Source organism: Tupaia chinensis, unplaced genomic scaffold (genome assembly GCF_000334495.1).
Source record: "Tupaia chinensis unplaced genomic scaffold, TupChi_1.0 Scaffold142716_1, whole genome shotgun sequence".
Taxonomy (NCBI): domain Eukaryota; kingdom Metazoa; phylum Chordata; class Mammalia; order Scandentia; family Tupaiidae; genus Tupaia; species Tupaia belangeri.
This window is the reverse complement of record NW_006202562.1, coordinates 2011391-2032681: the sequence shown is the minus strand read 5'-3', so window position 1 is coordinate 2032681 and position 21291 is coordinate 2011391. Positions and strand designations below refer to the sequence as shown.

The window sequence follows — 21291 nt, the reverse complement described above, 5'->3', positions numbered from 1 at the left end:
GCTCTTCCTGGTCAGCTGGTCAGTGGACCCCGCCGCCCACTGCTTCGAGCACGGTGGACACTTTCTGTGGGGTTCTGCGGGCCTGACTACCTTGAGGGTATCTCTTCATGGATTTCCACAGAAATCTCCCTTCTCAGGACTCCAGGAAAGACACAGCCCACTGGCTTAGAAGTGGTTAGATTTAAATCCAAAGTCAAACCAGAAAAGGAGTTGGGTCACTTGAAGATTTGTATTGTTATTTTTTAAGCTTATTTCTCAAGAGACAGAGAGATAGACAGAGATAGAGAGACCGGCAAGGTCCTCATGCATGATCCATTCCAGTCTCAACTAGCCAGTCCACATGCACGTGCCTGGTACTCATAGGGAGGTCCCAGGATGTGAACCCACAGCCTTCCCGTGTGGCCCGGCTGCATTACTGCTATCCTGCCACCTGACCCTGTGTGTTGGTTTCAAATAGAGGCAGAAAAGACCCAAGAGTAATGGAGCATGGAGAGCAGGCTGCGTTAGTGTGCACGTGTGTGCGCGGGTGGGTGTGTGCACAGCTGATGTACCAGTTCTCTAATGCCGTGAGGCACATCACCCAGCCACTTAATGCTGTGAGTGACTTATTTATGTACCCATGGTGTCTGTAAGTCAGGAGTCTGCAGGTGACTTCACTGGGACGTGCTGGGTGTCGCCTCCCATGTGGGGACACCTAGCATTGCTGTGCTGACATTATCTGCAGGTTTGGTTGACTCTGGGGGACCCACTTACTGGGTAGTTCACTCACATGACCACAGGGCGGTGGTGGCTGTTGACACGTGGGCCTCTCCACAGGCTGCAGGTGAGCTTGGTGTAGTGTTCCGAGAGAACACTGTGGAAGTTGCATGTGTTTTGTGACTTAGCTTCGAATGTCATACACTGTGGTCTTTTCCTTGTGTTATTGGTTACCCAGATTAGCTCTGGTTCAGTGTGGGAGGGGACTCATCAAGGACATGAGGACCACTGGAGGCCCTCCTGGAGCCTTGCCACCTCAATGTGTGTGTGTGTGTGTGTGTGATGCACGTGTGCCGGTGTGTGGTGTGTGCATGTATGTAATGTGCACATGTGTGAATGGGTGCCCGTGTATGAGATGTGCACATATGTGCATATATGTAGTGTGCCGGTGTGTGGTGTGTACATACATGTGCACGTGTGTGAATGTATGCTTGTGTGTGTGTGCATGCATGTGCATGCATGGAGGGGTGTGCTGAGGTAAAGGAAGGGCTAATGTGACCAGAAAGGGGCACTTCCTGAAACCCCAATATGGAGACTGCAGCCCTGGTGTGCAGGCGGTCAGCTATAACTTAGTTGCAGGGGAGACAGTGATGGTGTTGGGGCCCCCTGCGCAGTGGCCCTCCTCAGGGCGCCTCCCTGGCAGGGCCAACTGCAGTCCCTTGAGCCTCCTTCCTGAGGGCTTCCGCTGCCAGCCAGGGGCAGGAAAGTGCAGGGAAGGGAGGCTGGGAGGGGCTGGGCACACACCCTGGCTGAGTCCAGGGAGGAAGCACTGCGGTGTGTCCTACCCAGTCCCCGAGCGGTGCCCAGCGAGGTGGAACCCCAGTTGCCCACACTGCTAATTGCTCGCCATCACATACTGCTCTGTCTGCCCTGTCTCCACTTCCCACACCCCTGGAAGTCTGAGATTACCTTGAAATAAGATGCCAACACCTGAGGTTCTTTTTGTTTTGTTTTGTTTTGTTTTTTGAGAGGTTTTTGCTAAGGGTTTATGCACTCGCCAGAGAGACAGAGAGACAGAAAGTGAGAAATCTCCCCCCGGGGGAGATGGCCATACTGCAATCCCTTTTCCTCCATTCTCCTCTCGGAATCTTGGGCACGCACGCGCACATGCCCAGCGTGAGTTTAAGCCACCGGATCCAGGACTTGAACTGCGGTCAACTACATGGGAGTTCAGCGACATAGCCATTATGCTAACTGCTGGTCCCTACACCTGAGTTTTTGTCTCAAGGTTGATTTCTGGAGGAACCAGCCCAGTGGGGGAGGTGGGACCTGCTGTGAGGAGCAGCCCGGCCACCTGAGTGAGGTCAAGCAGCCACTCCAGCTGTACCTCTCTCACCTCGGCCATCAGCCGTGTTCCGGGGAGGACAGGCGAAGAGGCTCTCTGTGGTCCCACCCTGCCCTTGCATCCTCCCCCAGGTGCTCAGAGTCCGGGGGACCCACTAGGCATATTCTTGCAGTGTTTCCCTGCCTCAGACGGGATTGCTGTGCAGCCCTGCAGACCGCGTCTCCCACCGCCTCTGCTCTGGCCACAAGTGCAGTGGCCACACAACTGCTGTTGGTGTAGCTCCCTTTGGTCCCCATCTGGCCCCGTGGGCAGCCTGTGCAGGGGGCTTTCTCTGCTGAGTCCGGCAGTCTAGCTGAACACCTAGGTGGAGGAACCTGCCACGTCCACACATTCTGGGCTACTCATTTCCAGATTGCCCACAACTCCCGTCATCTGGCTTGGGGCCACCCAAACCTCACTGTCACACCCAGGGTCAGCATGGGGAGCTGAGCATGGCCTTAGGCCTAGCTCTTAGTCACTGTCACACCCAGGGTCAGCAGGGGGAGCTGAGCATGGCCTCGGGCCTAGCTCTTCAAAGCTGCCTGGCCCTGCTGTCCCGTTGACTTGGCATGAGGGGTCAGAACCATGGCAGTTCTGTTTCTTGTGACATTTTGCTATTTCTTGCCCATGGCCGGCAGCGTTTGTCCATGAGTGTGGAGGGAAATGAAACGTGTGGAGACATGGGCTCCGAGCGGCCATCATGTCGGGCCCTTTTCTCTACCAAGGGCTCTTTAGCTGTGGCCACCGGGCAGCACCGTCATTGTGACGCCAGTTCTCGCCCTCACCTCTGTGAAGACCTTCATTTTGGATGACAATGAGGATGACGTTATTCTTTTTCCTCAGCTCATAAAAAACTTTTCAGAAAGGAGAGTAGAGAACAAAGCCCACCGCTCAGCTTACGAAGGGGGGAATGTTCCCATGTTCCCGCTCAGGTTGGAATGTGTCCTCCCACACTCAGGGGTGGACTGCGCTGGCGTGAAGAGGCAGGACCTTCCTCACAAGGGGCATTGAAGCTGTTATGAAAGGGGCTTCATGCAGTTTGTGGAAGGAGGGATTTAAAGTATGAGCTTATTTTGGTGGAAAAAATTTTTGAAGCCCACGTGTAAGTTTTTGTGATACACATTTGCCATGGATGTTCTGAAGCCTCCACCCCTCAAGCTTGCTCTGTCACCTCCCACCACATGAGGGTCCAACAGGAAGACCCTCAGCGATCCAGTATTATCCACTTTTATGTATCATTTCTGGGGCCAGCAGGTGGCCTGCGGGTTAAGGGCACTGGACTCCCACATGCATGGCTGATCAGTTTGAGTCCCAGACCTGGGGGTTTCCCTCTCTCTCACTTTTTCTCTGGTAAAATTTAAATATATAAATAAATAAAGTTAAATAAAATAATTCTTAAAAAATATGCATCATTTTCAATTTTTTTCTTTTTAGTTTTTCAGTCTTCCTTGTTGATGTCTTTGACATCTTTGGCTAGGTTTATTCCCAGGGGTCTTGTTTTTGTTGTGGCTGTTGTAAATGGGGTTGCTTTCTGCACTGCTGCCTCAGTCTGTTCATTGTTGGTCTCTTGACTTAGGACTTCCCAGCTCCCAAACTGGGAGAAAGAGATCTCTGTTTACAAAGTACCCAGTCTGCGGTATCTGACACAGAGACCCCAACAGACAGGGACAGTTCCTCTCTGGGCCCAGCTAGGGCTAGGGAGGAAGCAGGGATGCAGCCCCAGGGGTGTGGGGACAGGACCTACAATGGAGGCGTGGATTAGGTATTATCCTGCTGAGACCACACACAGCCCTGGGGTCACTGAGTGGGGGGGGCTGTGGTCCCTGTGGGTGTGTCAGGGCAGCCCCCGGCCCCTCCCAGCCACCCTGCCATCTGCCTTTCCTGTGCCTGCAGGACGAGGCTCTGGCAGTCTGTGGAGACGGGCTCCTGTTCTCCTCATCTGCTGCTTTTCTGCTCACTCCTTGACTTGATGTCCCCAGGGCTGTCCCCGCTCTGACACCCCGGGAAGATGAGGCGAATGTCCACGTGTCCCTGCCAGGTGGGGGTGGCAGAATGAGGGTGTGGAGCATTTGGGTAAGTAGGTTGGCTACGTTCTTCCCCCGCTGTGCTTGATCAGTCAAGCCTCTGATGGCCAAGCAGGCCCCGTCACCACACGGACACCAGGGGAAGCTGAGGCTGAGGGCTGGCTAGGGTGCAAGCTGGACAAGAACTCACATTTCTGCAGGACGAGGGAGTTCATGATGCTGCCATGTAGGCTGTACCCCTTTTGCTTCCTGGATTTGAGGCCCAGGGTGGCTGCTGACAGGGGTTCCTGGCATGGTCCCACCCCCAGCCTCTGGCATCACACCTGCCCAGGGCCCCATTGGCCACGCTCCATAGACCCGAGTCCCTGATTCTTAACTGCACAGACTCCTGAAGCAGGGGACGTGTCCAGGCCTCCCAGGGGAGGACACAGGTGGTGGTGGTGGGGGGACAAGAGGGCACAGCTCTCCCAGAGAACAGTTCCCTCCATGCCAGGCCCACCATTCACCAGGCCAGAGCATCCAGTCCAGGTTACCCAAAACTAGGCCCCTGAAGATACGATGGAGCCACCGCACACCCCGGTTGAGGTAGATGCCCTTCTGGGGTGCAGCAATGGACAGAGACCCACAGGTGTAATCAGAGTTGGGTGGGAACCAGCATGCCCGCCAGCCGGAGGGGGGGGGGTGGGGCCCCTGGGGGTGTGTCAGGGCAGCCCCCGGCCCCTCCCAGCCACCCTGCCATCTGCCTTTCCTGTGCCTGCAGGACGAGGCTCTGGCAGTCTGTGGAGACGGGCTCCTGTTCTCCTCATCTGCTGCTTTTCTGCTCACTCCTTGACTTGATGTCCCCAGGGCTGTCCCCGCTCTGACACCCTGGGAAGATGAGGCGAATGTCCACGTGTCCCTGCCAGGTGGGGGGTGGCAGAATGAGGGTGTGGAGCATTTGGGTAAGTAGGTTGGCTACGTTCTTCCCCCGGTGTGCTTGATCAGTCAAGCCTCTGATGGCCAAGCAGGCCCCGTCACCACACGGACACCAGGGGAAGCTGAGGCTGAGGGCTGGCTAGGGTGCAAGCTGGACAAGAACTCACATTTCTGCAGGACGAGGGAGTTCATGATGCTGCCATGTAGGCTGTACCCCTTTTGCTTCCTGGATTTGAGGCCCAGGGTGGCTGCTGACAGGGGTTCCTGGCATGGTCCCACCCCCAGCCTCTGGCATCACACCTGCCCAGGGCCCCCTTGGCCATGCTCCATAGACCCGAGTCCCTGATTCTTAACTGCACAGACTCCTGAAGCAGGGGACATGTCCAGGCCTCCCAGGGGAGGACACAGGAGGTGGTGGTGGGGGGACAAGAGGGCACAGCTCTCCCAGAGAACAGTTCCCTCCATGCCAGGCCCACCATTCACCAGGCCAGAGCATCCAGTCCAGGTTACCCAAAACTAGGCCCCTGAAGATACGATGGAGCCACCGCACACCCCGGTTGAGGTAGATGCCCTTCTGGGGTGCAGCAATGGACAGAGACCCACAGGTGTAATCAGAGTTGGGTGGGAACCAGCATGCCCGCCAGGCCTGTGCCCTGGAGCCGCCTGGGCCTCACCCCAGCCACCTAGGCTCCCTCAGCAGGCTGTGCTCATGGAGGGTCAGAGCCAGGAGTCCTGCAGAGGGTAGACCCCTGACACCCTCTCCCAGAACCCGCTGGGGATGGAAGTTGCAAGGGCAGGTGGGGCTGACTTAGGGAAATACCTGTGGGAGTCCCAGTGGGCAAGGGGCCTCCTCGAAGCTTCTTTCTGCTGATTAAATTATGGTCCAGGGGAAGATTGAGGGTGGGAGCAGCCGGGGAGGTGTTGGGAGGGCCCTGAAGAATCGACTTCTCAAATGTGAAACTAGGCAAGGCAGGGGTGCATGGAGTCCAGTGTCCAGAGGGGATGCAGGGCAGCAGTTGTGCCTACCTCAGCGCTGGCCAGCCTGGGCGAGGACGCTGTGCTTGGCTCTCCCTAGGCTTTGCTGTAACACAGGCCTGGGGATACCCAGCTGTCCCTGTGCAGGACACGTTCCCTGGGTGGTCTGGAAAGACCCCTCCAAGCTGCCCCTGAGAAATAGGTGGGTGCAGGTAGTTATTGGGGTAACCCCAGGAGTCATAGTGAGGACGGGACAGAGCAGAGGACACAGAAGTATCTGTCATCGTGGGTACACCATGGGCCACAGGGCTTACTGGAGAAGTTCTGAAAAGCCATGAGGGACTCACTCCTGAAGTGGTCACCCTGAAGCTTGAAAGACTGGGTCATTCACCTGTGTCCCTCCAATGTTGGGGTGCAGCCGCAGGCCTGACCTGCCCCCACCTGCAGGTGCACCTGCTGGGCCGACGGAGTGCCAATGACACAAGGAAAGCCCTGAGCCAGCGGGAAGCTGCAGGTGCTGTGGGAACTGCAGCATGCTGACACCCAGGGCACCAGCTGCAGCTGCACATGGGGGCTCTCCTGTCAGGGGCCGGCTCTGGCCGAGGCCTACCCAGCCCCTCCCGCGTGTGTGGACGATGAGGTGTGGAACGAAACCACTCTTACTTGGTTGCACTTGGTCTATGGCTGTTTTCAACACTCAGTGGCAATGTTGGTAGGTGAGGACACCGTGGGGCCCATGAAGGGCAAAACAGCTACTCCCTGGAGCTTCCGGAAAACGTGGCCGCACCCCGGTCTGGGAGAGTCAGGGGGATGTCTCCAGCAGTAAAGGATTCCCTGAGAACTGTGACATGTCTGCGTATGCTGTGGAGGGGTGCTGGTATCCCTGTCTGGGCTGCTTTGTGCTGATCCAGTGCCCTGCAGGGTCATGGACGTTACCCACGTGACAGCACGCATCTCTGTGCATGAGCCACGGCCGCTCAGATGTGCACAGACATGCCGCCTGGAGGGGGTTCAGGAGGCCTGTGGGGGGGTCCCACCAAACCAGAGCCCATGGGCCCTGCCCAGAATGATATCCAGCCTCCACCTTCGGAAGCAACGGCATGCAAAGCTTCGGAAAATGCTAGTTTTAAATGATCTGTTCTCGTTGACAAAACTGGAGCATTTATTAACTTTAATTTTTAAATTTTATTGTTTTGAAATGGAGGTGAAATTTACACAGCACAATCTTAATCAATTTAAAGGGAATGGTTCAGAGACACCCAGAGCTGCAGTGTTGTACTAACACCCCCATCCTGCTCCGAGCACTCTCAGGACCCCAAGGGAGTACCCCGCATCCTTTAGCACTTACTCCTCACTCCCCATCGCCCGACCCTGGAAATGAACAATCTGTGTTCAGACTCTAAGGGTTTATCTACTCTGAGCACGTCATATAAATGGAATCTCACAATATGTGTGTGGGAGGTCCTGCAGAAACCTCAGAAATGAGGCGGGGCGGACTGGCATGACGAGGGCTATCTGGACGTGGGGCCCTGCGCTCCTGCCCTCTCCCGCTGCACTCACTGTCCATCCTGCTTGGGAGGGCTGATAAGAATGGAAAGTTTTCTCCAACCTGTCCCTTAGCACAAAGAGCAGGACTGTCATAGTGCCGGCCAAGGACAGGGCAACCCGACATGTCAGCTCTTCTCAGAACAATGGGGATCACTCTCTGGTCCCGGGTCTTATCTCGGAATGCAGGGAGTGTGAGGCTGCGGAGTGTACAAGGACACCAGACCACAGAGGAAGACCCAGAGACAGCAGTCACTGAGCGCTCCTTTGAAGGGGCTACTTTTTTTTTTTTTAAGAATTATTTTACCCAACTTCATTTATTTATTTATTTTAATTTGACTAGAGAGGAACGGGAAAAGAGAAAGTGAGAAAGCAAGCTGCCAGGTCTGGGACTCGAACTGTGGTCGGCCATGTTGGAGTCCAGCACCCTTAGCTATCACCCCACCTGCCGGCCCCTCTGAAGTGGCTTTTATAACCAGCTGGAGGGGGTCACTCTGGAGCTCAGTTTCAGCCTCCTCTGTGTGCAACCAAGGCCAGATCTGCTTCCTATTTACTTCAGTGAGTGCAAGTTCTGAGTGCATAATTGACTTACTGTGTGTCTGTGTGATCTATTCCTGTAACAACTTATCCAAAACTAAATGGTTTAGACTATCCTTCTTGCTCTCTCTCTCTCAATTACTTTTATCTTTTTAGAGGTTTTGCTATCGGGCACATGCATGAACTCATCAGAAAGGCAGAAAGAGACAGAGAGACAAAGTGAGAAATCACCCCCGGGGGGATGGCCATGCTGCAATCCCTTCTCCTCTCGCGGTCTTGGGCATGCACCCACACACGCCTGGTGTGAGTTAAAGCCACTGGGTCCGGGACTCGAACCACAGTCACCTACCTGGGAGTCCAGCGATATAGCCATTATGCCAACTGCTGGTCCTGCTCTCAATTTCTATGGGCCAGAAGTTCCCTTAAGAGGCTGGAGCTGAGATGTCAGCTGGGCGGTTCACCTGAAGCCCTAGCAGGGCCAGATGATCTGTCATGAGGTTCCTTGCTGGGCTGTTAGCTGGAGGCCGCACTCCTCTCTGGATGTTGTAGGAGCACGTGGCCCCTCTGCAGGTCTGCTCCACACGCCAGGCAGCTGACCCCAAGCAAGTGAGCCATGAAGACCAGAGCCAGCGGGCAGCAGGAGCACAGGCCTTCTGTGAGTTGGGCTCCCATGTTCACTGTCACCCACGTTATTAACGAGAGGTCACCTCCTGGATCCAGCCACACCACATGGACAGGAATCCACAGTATCGCAGACGGATGAAGGTAGTAAAGTAAGGTGATCAATATGTTTTAAATGCTGATTAAAGTCTACCATGGAAGGGATGACAGGAGAACTGAGAGAGAAGAGGAACAAGGAGAAGGGACAAAGTTCAAGAGTCGGAAAACACAGCTGAGGACTGAGAAGGAAACGCAGAAAGAGGAGGTGAGAACAAACGCCAGCCTCACGCTGACAGAGCACACAGCATCCCAGGAGGCCTCGGAAGTGGCCTCCATCTCCTGTCTCTCTCTTTTTAGTTTGCTATACGGCACATGCACTTGCCAGAGAGACAGAAAGAAAGAGGTAGACAGTGAGAAATCACCCCCTAGGAGGGATGGCTACACCACACTTCCTTTTCCTCCAGTCTCCTCTCAGAATTTTGAGCATGCACACACACGTGTCTGGCATGATTTTCAAGCCACCAGGTCCATGATTCAAAACGCGCTCTTAGCCCCGTGGGATCCAGCTGTCTTACTGTTTACACTGCCTGCTGGCCAGGCCTCCATCTCCTGCTGCAACTGTGCCTTTGCAGAAATGAGGCTCCCGAGTGTGGCTGCACTGCCTCAGAGGGGCTGCAGGGAGCCCAGCAGGTCCCAGTGCCCTGGGTGGGCGCCCGCCCCTGCCTACAGCCCAGACTGAGACCTTGGTGAGTGGAAAGAAGAGCTGACTGTGTGCGTGTGCAAGTGCCTGTGTGTGCACGTGTGACACTGGAGGGGTGATGGAGGCCGGTGTTGTAGATGTGGATTACAGGAAAGCACTTCCTCCTGCGGGGTCTCCTTCCTGGAGTGTCCAAGGGTGATGGGTGGGCAGCCACTGAGAAGCTCAGTGTGGGAGCCGGGAGTGGCCCCTGCCTAGGAACCAGCGTCGTGGGAGGCAGCAGACCACCCCGTGGACCTCCCTAAGCCACTCAGACTCTGGCGGAAAGAAGAGGCCACTGCTCTGCTTCCGGTGTGGCTCTCCAAGGCATTTGGGTGTTCCCTCAGCTTACTGTCCCCTGGAGACACACTGTGAGGTTCAGTCTGGTGACCAGGGTCTGCGGTGTCCTGCGCAGTTAGAGGTGACTAAAGTACCTTTGGTTGGAAGGGCCAAAGCCACGTGTGGGAAGGGACAGGGTGGGCAGAGGGGAGGCTCAGAGGGAGGAGTCTGTGCCAGGCCTATGGATGTAGGGCTGGACCTGGGCCTGGTAGGCTCCCTTAGAGGCGGGGCTGGGCTGGGCAGGGCAGAGTGAGGTGCCTGCACCATGTCGCGGCTGCCCGGCACCCGGGCCCTGCCCAGGGCGCTGCTGCTGCTCCTGGTGGGCTTCCAGCTGCTGCCGACTCCTGCCTGGTGTTCTGAAGGGGAAAGCAAGGAGAGTAAGAAAAGTGCCATCTCTCCTTACGTCGCCGCCACAGTGGAGTTTGCGCTGCACGAGTTCAACCAGCACAGCGGGGACGACCGCGCCTACAGGCTGGTGCGCATCCTGAGTATCTGGAGAGCTAAGGTGGGTGACCACGCCTCTCCCGCCGGCGCCTGCGCGTGCCCCAGTGATGGTGGGAGGGCCAGGCGGAGGGGCCGGTCTTCTCAAGGTTACCTGGCTCACCATTTCCGGCAAAATCAGGGTGCAACCTATGCAAGTCGGTCTCACGTTTCATAAAGTATTTAAAGTAGATTTTAAAAAGTCGAATCTGGTGCCTACTCTATACTAGCTACATTATTCAATCGTCCAGTTATATTATTCAGTCATCCTGATTCTGGTAACCAGTTTAGCTGAAGAATGACTTCGGGATAAGGACAAGTGAGATAATGAAGCCACAGGCTGAGGTGCAGGCTGCCAAGCAAATGTCCATAGGGTTAAACGGAACCATTCAAAGAGGTAAAATAAAAAGGATACTTAGAAAAACAGGCAGAGAATAAGAGAGGAGAAAGACAGGACAGGGGCGGGGGCTTTAGAATTCGAGGAGCACTAAGGGTCCACCCCTGCCCTGAGGGTCGGCCGGTCCTTTCCTGGATCTCCACCTGCTCTGGGCTCCTGGGGGGCTCCAGGTCCTGGGGTGAGGGCCTCCGCTCCTCCTCCTGAGCGTCCCCTAATGGAACACCTGCAGACGCACTGGGCGGTGTGCTGTACCCGGGAAATACCCTCCTAACGGGCACTGCTGGTCTTGGGGGGTTCGCTGCTCTTCCCCCTCAGCCCCGAGAGCCTGATGGAAGGGCTGAGGGGCCCTAGCCTGGCACAGGGCTACGCCTCTGGGAGGGCACGCTGTACTGCCGGGACCCTGGGCTGGAACCTGCAGGGCTCAGAGTTGGTGTGGGGGTGGGACAGTGGCCAGGACGCGGAGGAGAGGAATGGCGGAGCAGGGTGGGGAAGAAGACAGCACATCTGGGACATACTCCTAAGGACAGCTGGAGCAGGTGACCCTGTCCCAGCCCCTGCCTGGTGCAGCCATGGCGCCGTGTGACATGTTTCTCCCCACGGTCACCTGAAAGGCTTGACGACAGGCTGGAGATGGGCCCCTCTCTGGGCTGCGGTTTCCTTGCAGGTGGTGCAGACCTGCAGCCTCCCGGGCTTGTGGCCCTGTGCTTTGGGAACGCAGCGTCGGTCCCGCGCCTGCTCCCAGTACAGCCGGGTGTGGGCGCACGGTGGGTGGTGACGGGTCTTCTCCCCCTGCACTGACTGCGGCTGCCCAAGGGCAGCACGAGGGCATCACCCTAACCTCTCTGTGTACCACAGGAGCATGACGAGATGGTTATCTCCATGAACCTGCAGCTGCGTAGAACCATCTGTAGGAAATCGGAGGAAGACATTGAAAACTGCCCCTTTGAAGAAAATCCAGGATGGAACAATGTAAGATGAGACACCGGCTGCTCCCCTTTCCACAGCTGCGGGTCCTGCACGAGGCAGGCAGGGCGGGGGCTGCGAACAGCTGACAAAGCCCCTCTTAGGGCCACAGCCAGTGAGCAGCACCAGGCAGGCCCTGGCCGCCCTGCTCCCAGCTCCGTGGGGAGCCCAGCCCAGCAGCCCAGGTCCACACGCAGTCCCCTAGCCATTGGAGCTTCCTGACTATCCCCTGCCCCCTGCAGTGCCCCGCAGCTGGCCACATGGTCTTATACCATGCTTGTCCCCTCAGTCCTCGTCTCCTGGCCCCAGTAGAGCATGTCCCCTCCCTGTCTTCACCCCCACCCCTCCCTACCTCTGTGGACGGAGCCCGTTGGGTGTCCTACATCCATTTCCCTGTGTGGGCAGTTCCCAGAGTTCCCCTACGGTGACCTAGAGCCGAGGGGTAGAGGCTGAGTAGGGGCCCCATCTCTCTCCCTCCTGGCCCTACCCTGGGCCCTGCTGAGCTGCAGCACCTGCTCCAGGGATAAAGACAACGTGAAGCTTGACATGGGGGCAATGCACCCCCTCCCTGGGGTTAGCAGACCTCCTTATCAGGGGCTAAGTCGTAGGTTAGCTAATTGCTTAAGTCAGAGAGCAGCCCTCGCTGGGACGGAGCATCTGCTGCTGCTCTTGGGGGCTGGAATCACACTGGGACAGCCTGGGGCTCTAGGTCACTAACTGGGCCTGGGCATTATACAGATGACCTAGATCTGGAGAAGGCCCTTGTTCAACTCAACTCCGGCAGTAGCTGGGACTCAGGTTTGGCATCCTATCTGAGGGCCAGAGCTCCCTTTCCCCATGTGCTGGCCTGGGTGTGGGAGGGCGAGCCAGTCGCTGTGTCCTGAGCTCTCTGAGGTGCCATGATACACTGCCCATCCTTGCGTTTTCTCCTTAGACCTCTACCTGCTTCTTCACCGTCTACACTGAACCCTGGCACACCAAGTTTAATCTCCTGGACCAGACCTGTTCGAAGGCTCCTTGATTGGCTTCCACCTGCAGGTGCCACCTGTTGCTCACCCCTGCATGGACCCCAGCGAGTTCCTCAAGGTGGCTCTCCATCGGCAGAACAGTGTATATCTATTCATTCTTACTTTCCAGGGGTCAGGGGTTTAAAAAATTCTTCATTGTCCTCATAATCATTTGGAATAGATGATTAAAAACGAGCAATTTCAGAAGCTTCACGTGCTGTGGTTCTGGAGGACGGTCCTGAGTGGTCAGTGGAGTGACTCAGCTGGGCAGTCTCGTGGGCTCTCTCCTGGGGGTCCTCCCTCCCTGTTACACCCTCTGAGTAGGCTCCAGGTGGCCCAGCTAACGTGCAACTGAGCTTCTGCCTCTGGGCTCATACACTGTGGCCCATGTGGCCACAGGCAATGGCTGTGACCACCCAAGGCACCCAATGTGCGTGATGCAGCCAGAAAGTCTCAGCACCACCACCCCCTTCCAACACAGGTGGAATGTTCACCAACCCTGAGGGGACACATCTACCATTATCGCTGGAGGCACATGGTTACCAGAAGCTACTGACAACCTGCCCGACTCTCCCCTGTCAGCTTGCCCGTCTCTCCCAGACCAGGCTTCAGCAGCTCTTTCTGTATGTTCCAGGCAGTAACTCTTTTGGGTTTTGTGGGTCCCATGGTGTCCTCATCTACCCCGCATTGCCATTGTGTTGAAAGTAGCCATAGACAAGGTACAACCAATTAAGAGTGGTTGTGTTCCAACATGATGTTGTCCACACATGTGAGCAGTGGACTAGGTGGGCCCCAGCCACAAACCCCCATGGATTCTTGGAGATTCTCCAGTAGGATAAACCCCTGCAGCCCACAATGTAACCCATGGGTAACAGATATGTGGATGTCTGCCTATCTCCCGTCCTCCTGTTGCCATGTCTTGCATGGCTAAATGAACATGTGCTCTGGGTGAGGGGTGGGAAGGGAGAAGCCGTGGATTTTAAAATAAACACAGAAAGAAACACACAAAGACATACAAGTAAAGAAAAGTGGGGATCAGGTGGTCCTGACTCCTCTGATGGAGGCAGCCATGGCCCTAAACTATTCCCAGGTTTATTCTTTTAAAGGGTAGAAGATGGGGGAAGGGGAAGTGGAATGCAAAACCAGTTGTTTTCAGATGTTAATTGGCTGAAGATGGGAAGACACCTGGTGCCTTGTAGTTCTGTGTAAGTTTTCACTAATCTTCTTGTGACAATTCTGATTAACACATGTGGCTTCCTTTAACCTGATACTGCTCTGTAGTTTTAGAACACAGAGGCAGGTAGGTATTCACATGTTAATGGTGTTCACTGCCATCAACAATAGGCTAAGTCAATTAGAAGACCCTTTGAACTTGAAGACAAAGCTTTTGAAACAATCCAGTGTGACACAAAGAAAGAACAACATTCTAAAAATGAGGAAAACATTTGCAACATGTGAGACACAATGAAATGACCAAATATTTGCAGAAGAGATGAGAAAAGGAATAGGGAATTTATTTTATAAAACATTGACTGGTGTGATATGGTGGTTAAGGCAACTGGATCCCACATGGGTGACTGCAGTTCAAGTCTTAGACCCGGCAGCTTGAAAAACACACCAGGAACCTGTGCATGTGTGCCCCAAATCCTGAAATGAGGGCGAGATGGAGAAGAGATTGGGCTATGACCATGCCCTGGTGGGGTGTGGGGAGATGCTTTCTCACTTTCCCTCTTTCTCTGTGTCTCTCAGCAGTGAGTTCATGCAGTCACTGGCAAGATAATAGTAATAATAATAATAAAATAACTGAAATTTCCCAGCTCCAGAGAGGGATATAGATATCCAGATGCGGGAAGTAAGAGAATACAAACAAATTCAATTAAAAATCTCCAAGGCAAATTACAGTCAGAATGTTAAAAGTCAAAGATAGGGAGCAGCAGGTGGCATAGTGGGCAAGGCACTGGGCTCCTGCATAGTCAACCATGTCTCGAGTCCCCGACCCAGCAACTTGAAACTCATGCTGGGTATGTGTGCATGTGTGCCTAAAATCCCAAGCGGAGAATAGAGGAGAAGGGATTGTGGTGTGGCCATCTCCCCTGAGGGGTGATATCTCACTTTCTGTCTTTCTGTCTCTCTGATTAATGCATCTGTCCTGTAACAAAACTTTCTCCAAAAAGAAAAAAAGAGAAGGTCAAAGACAGAGAAAAGTAATAAAAATGCCGAGAAAATGATCAAGTCACATATGAAGGAAACTCCATTCGACTTCTTAGCAGAAACCTTACAGGCTTGGGGAGCATGGAGCAGTATATTCAGAATTTTGAAAAAAGAAAAATACTTTCATCCATGAATAATATACCTGGCAAAGCTATCCTTCAAAATGGAAGGAGAAATAATTTTTTTGCAGGCAAAAACTAAGAGACTTCACCAACATAAGACCAGTTCTTTAAAAAAGAACTTAAGGGAATCCTACATGTGGTGTTAGGCTGAGTTAGCATAATCACCGCCATGTTAGGGAATGCTGGGGAAGTTAGCTTAATCACTACCCTGTTGAGTCTTCAGGGACGGAGCCCACTTTGTTAGGGCCTCAAGGACGGGAACCAGGAGTCTGGGAACTCTCAGATAAGTGGAAAACGGGAGGGCCCAGCACCTCCGAGGCAAGGTCATCCAAATCCTTAGCTGAGAGCCCTTATCTAGACCTAAGCAGGTGGTGAGAGCTGGACCCTCGCGTCTCATACCCCCCCTTCCTTTGTGTGTTACAGTCTAGAGAACATCCTGAACTATAAAAGATCCCTTTATCTTAGGCTCGGGGTCCTTGTGAAGGCCCGCTGCGACGGGCTGAGACTTGGACCCCAGCTATCTGGAAAAAAATTAAATAAAAGCCTCTTTTGCAGTTGCATTGTCGCTGTCTTTCCTGTGTCTCCATCAGTTAGACCGATCTCTGGACCCTTACAGTGGAAGCAAATGGAAAACATACCATCATGAAAACATGCAGAGGTAGAAATGTCACCAGAGTGGCAGTCACATGAAGAAGAGAATCCAAGCTTACCACCATGAAAAACTGCAAAACAGCAAAGATAAGCAATAACAGAAAACAATGAACAAAGAAAAGACAACGTAATCAACAAAATGACAGGTGTTAAGTCCGTATTTATTTATTTATTTATTTATTTTGGAGAGGTTTTTGCATAGGGTGCATGCACTCGCCAGACAGAGAGAGACAGAGAGACAGAAAGCGAGAAATCACCCCCCCAGGGGGGATGGCCATGCCGCAATCCCTTCTCTTCCATTCTCCCCTCAAGATCTTGGGCACGCACACACACACGCCTGGCATGAGTTTAAGCCACTGGGTCCGGGACTCGAACCGCGGTCGACTACATGGGAGTCCAGCGACATAGCCATTATGCCAACTGCTGGTCCCCGTACTTATATTACTAACCTGGAATGTAAAAAATAAATTCCCTAATCAGAAGATACAGAGGGGTTGAATGGATAGAAATCATGACCCCACTCTATGCTGCCCGTAAGAAACTCACCTCATCTGAAAACACAGACACAGACTGGTAGTAAAGGGGTGGAAGAAAGACATTTCATTCCAATGGAAGCCAAAAATAATCAGGAGAAGGTATTCTGATACCAGATAAAATAGAGGTTAAGCAAAACTTTGTAAAAAGAGACTAAGAAGGCAATTATGTAGTATTAAAGGATCAATTCAGCAAGAAGCTATAACAATTATAAATATATATGTATCTAATACTTAGAGCCATCAAATACGTCCGACAGATGCTGCTAGACATAAAGACAGAGAGAGAAAGATAGGCCCTAACAACGTAACTGTGAATATCTTACTCTCAGCCTGGGACAGGCCGTCTAGACAAAAGGTAGACAATGAAACAGTGGACTTAAACAGTGCCGTAGACTAAGTGGACAGGCAGACATCGGTAGACTATTTTACCCAACAGCTACAGAACACCTTCTCACCCACACATGGACCACAAGAGAATAAAACTAGAAATCGACAATAAGGACTGTGGGAAATACACAAAGAAATGGCAACAAACAACATACTCTTGAATGACAGGAGGGTCAATAAGGGAAGTAAGAAAGAAATGAAAATATTTCTCAAAACAGATGAAAACAGAAACATGACATACCAAAATCTGTGGGATACAATGAAAGCAGTACTAAGATGAAAATTTATAGCAATAAGTGCTCACACCAAAAAAAATAAAAAGAGAGTAAATAAACAGCCTAATAATGAATCTCAAAAAACTGGCAAACCAAAAACAAGCTAAACTTAACAGTAGTAGAAGAAATAATAAAGATCAGAGTATAAATATATGAAATAGAGATCAAAGGGTCAATTAAAAGGTTAATATATATATATATATATATATTTATATTTGTTTAGGTTTCTGCCATAGTGTGCAAGTGACTTCCAGAGAGGGACAGAGAGAAAAAAAGTGCGAAATCATCTCCCATGGAGGCTGGCCATGCTGCAGTCTTTTTTCCTCCATTCTCCTCCTGGAATTTTGAGTACACATGCGCCCTGCATGATATTCAAGCTGCCAGCCTAGGACTTAAACTGCGATCAGCCATATGGGAATCCAGCTCCTTAACCACTATGCTACCTGCTGGGCCCCCCAATTTTTTTCTTTTTCCAAAGGATAAACAAAATAAAAAATCATTATCTAGACTAACTAATAAAAAAAAATAAAAGAGGAAAGATGAGCCAGTTGGTGATGTGGTAGCTAAGGTGGATGGACCCACATGACCAGCAGCGTGTTTTGAGTCCCAGCGCAGTGTCTTAAAAAAACACACTGGGTCCTTGTGTGTGTATTCCCCTAATCCCACGAGCAAATGGAACTGCAGCATGGCCATCTCCCCTGGGGGATGCTTTCTCACTTTCTCTCTCTCTGTCTGTCTCTCCGGTGACCATATGTGCCCTGTAGCAAGTTAAAAAACAAAAAAAAAAAGTCTAAATAAATAAAATCTGATATGAAAAAGGAGACATTGTGTTAGGCCGAATTAGCAAAATCACCGCCATGTTAGGGAATGCTGGGGAAGTTAGCTTAATCGCTACCCTGTTGAGTCTTCAGGGACGGAGCCCACTTTGTTAGGGCCTCAAGGACGGGAACCAGGAGTCTGGGAACTCTCAGATAAGTGGAAAACAGGAGGGCCCAGCACCTCCGAGGCAAGGTCATCCAAATCCTTAGCTGAGAGCCCTTGGACCCTCGCGTCTCATACCCCCCCTTCCTTTGTGTGTTACAGTCTAGAGAACATCCTGAACTATAAAAGATCCCTTTATCTTAGGCTCGGGGTCCTGGTGAAGGCCTGCTGCGACGGGCTGAGACTTGGACCCCAGCTAGCTGGAAAAATAAATAAATAAAAGCCTCTTTTGCAGTTGCATTGTCGCTGTCTTTGCTGTGTCTCCATCAGTTAGACCAATCTCTGGACCCTTACAATTGCAACTGCTACCACAGAAATATATAAGATTATGAGGCTATTATGAGCAACTATATACAAAAAAGCTGGAAAACCTAGAGGGAATGGATAAATTACTAGACGCATACAATCTACTTAGATTGAAACAGCACAAAATAGAAATCCTGAACAGACCAATAATGAGTAATGATATTGAATCAATAATAAAAAGTCTCCCAATAAAGAAAAGTCCAGGTTCAGATGGTTTTGCTGCTGAATTTTACAAATTTTTTTTTTTCACTACAGGCGTGTGTGCTCGCCAGACAGAGAGAGACATAGAGACAGAAAGCAAGAAGTCACCCCCCAGGGAGGATGGTCATGCTGCAATCCCTTCTCCTCCAATCTCCTCTTGGAATTTTGGGCATGCACGCACATGAGTCTGGCCTGAGTTTTAAGCCACCGGGTACGGGACGCAAACCGCGGTCGACTACATGGGAGTCCAGCGACATAGCCATTTCGCTAACTGCTGGTTCCCAATTTTACAAATCTTTTTAAAAAGAACCAAACTATACCAACAGAATAAACACACCTGAAGGCTCCAGGAGGAAGAGTAACTATCTTAGCTGGCAGTTCTTTCTAGTTCGGTCAAGCAACAGATAGTTTTTAACTACAAAGAGTTTCTCATCTGTGCGCTGTTAACTTTGAAAAACTGCTAATAAAACATCCTGTGTTGTCTCCTGAGCTACAAGATCACCTTCCTTTCCCATATGGGCAATAGGTTCACCCCTTTTAGCTGTAATATAGATATTCCACATATTAACTGTGTCTTAACAAGACAAGATTTCTATCTAGGCCTTTGTAACCAGCAATGTTGCCACCCTGGCCTGTGACTGAAGTTATCAAGCTTCCTGCAAGCCCCCTCTTCTAAAGACCCTTCCCGACAATCAAGATCTAAGAAGAAAATACAACAGACAAATGGACTTCCTTACCCTGAGAACTGTGATTTATTTTACCTAATCTAACAAGACAAACAGCATGTTTTATAATTATTGTTTCCATGCTTTGTATTCCCTATTTATTAAAGTAAATTTTTTACTTCCCCTCACCCCCCTTACTTCCTAAACATCCCTCAATAAATACGTATGTATTAATAGTCACTGGGCTGCAGTCTGGAGCTGGCTCTGGCTGTAGCCAGCTGAGAACATGCTAAGAAGCATTGAGGTCTCAGTCTAATTTTTGTTCCTGATCACCCATGTCGCCTTCCTGTGTACCCACCCGGGCTGGAGCAGGGCTTCCAGCAGTTGGTGGTGTTGGTGGGAATGTAAATTGGTCCAGCCACTGCGGAGAACAATATGGAGGTTCCTCAAAGACCTTCAAGTAGTACTACCATATAATCCTGCAATTCCACCCCTGGGTATCTACCCAAAGGATAGGAGAATGCTCAATCAGTAAAGCACTTGCAAAACTATATTTATTGTGGCATTATTCATGATTGCTAAGACATGGAACCAACCCAAATATCCACAAACAGATGAGTGAACTGAAAAAGTGTGGCACATATAATCCATGTAATACTATTCAGCCATAAAAAACAAGAAGACTTTGGCATTTGGTAGAAAGTGGACTAACATGGAAGATTTATTGCTGAGTGAAGCAAGTCAGGCTATAAAACAGAGACATTGTATGTCTCCACTTAACATATACTGACTATACTCTACAGTAGAGAAATATATTCAAAGTGTTAAATAAAAAAACAATTTCAACCAAGAATACTATACCCAGTGGTTTAAGGTTAAAATAAATAGAAAAATAAATAATAATAAATAATAAATAAATAAATAAGCAAATAATTTAAAGAAAGAGACAGACAGACAGACAGACAGAGAGACAGAGAATACAAACATTGCCCTGCCTTGTCTGAGTGTTTCGGGAGTCTAGAAGATGTGGTTTAGAGCATAACTTTAGTCCAATGACGCGACTTTTCACAAAAGAAGTTCTAATACACTTCTGCAAACTCGAGAGCTTATATAAGCAAATATCTTTAAATTAGCTTGAATCAAAACTCAGAATTCCTCCTGCCCCTCCCTAAAACTAAACCATCTACACAAACAAGAGTCCTGGATGTTTCATTATATTTTCAAGGAACAAATAGCTCCTATTTTATGTAAGTTTTCCCACATGATATAAAAAGGAGCAAAACTCCTCCAACATTTGGCATATCTTGCTACTAAGCCATGGCAAGAGGGCTGGGCCTATGGCATGGCAATAACACACAGCCCAAGAGAAACTAGATTTTGGGTCAGTTGGAAGCATGGCTGGATCCTACATGGCCAACCATGCCTGAAAAACACACTGAGGGTGTATGTGCCCAAAATTCCAGGAGAAGAATGGAGGAGAAGGGATTGTGGCATGGTATCCCCTCTACAGGTGTTTTCTCTCACATTCCCTCTCTCTCTCTGCCAAACACATGTGCCATACAGCAAAATGAAAAAAAAAATTAAATTTAAAAAGAGAGAGGAAAGAAAATAAAGTTGAAAACATTTTTTTCTTTTAAAGAGTAGCTGAATTTCACATGGAAACAGCTATTCACATCCCTGCCCTGGTCACATGCAAGTGTCCAAGATCCAACAGGTTAGGGGACGGGAGGGATGGCTCTTTGGCATGACCAGTCCTGGCGGCAGTGGTGGTGGTGGGTACTAATCTCTCTCTCACTCAATGTCATGTGCATGCACACATACGCTATTGTGAATAAAGAGAAAAACAATGGCAAGAGTCATACAGGGACAGAATATAAGTTAATATCTCAATAAACATCAATCCTCAAAATCTCAATACAGGGACCAGCAGTTGGCGTAATGACTATGTTGCCGGACTCCCATGTAGTCGACTGTGGCTTTAGTCCTGGACCTGGAGGCTTAAAATTCACACCGGGCGCATGTGAATGCGTGCCCAAGATCCTGAGAGGAGAATGGAGGAGGAGGGATTGTGGTGTGGTCATCCCCTCAGGGGCTGATCTCTTGCTTTCTATCTCTCTGTCTCTCTCTGTCTGTCTGGCAAGTGCACACACCCTATAGCAAAAACCTCTTAAAAAAAAGCTCAATACATTCCAAGAGTTGAACACAGCTCGGTTGAAAAGACCAGGATATAAGACTGACCAATAACAAATAATAAATATTATAAAGTACAAAATCATCTTGATGGGGCTGGCAGGTGGC

General features: G+C 51.0%; 1 protein-coding gene across 1 annotated transcript; it reads left to right on the top strand.

The window, feature by feature from the left end:
• The first annotated feature begins 10045 nt into the window (after positions 1–10045).
• LOC102482919 (putative cystatin-9-like protein CST9LP1) lies at positions 10046–12859 on the top strand. The gene is made up of 3 exons (XM_006163608.1): positions 10046–10316; positions 11544–11657; positions 12586–12859. The coding sequence occupies exons 1-3, from the start codon at positions 10077–10079 to the stop codon at positions 12670–12672; spliced, it is 441 nt and encodes a 146-aa protein (XP_006163670.1). The 5' UTR covers positions 10046–10076; the 3' UTR covers positions 12673–12859.
• The last annotated feature ends 8432 nt before the right edge of the window (positions 12860–21291 follow it).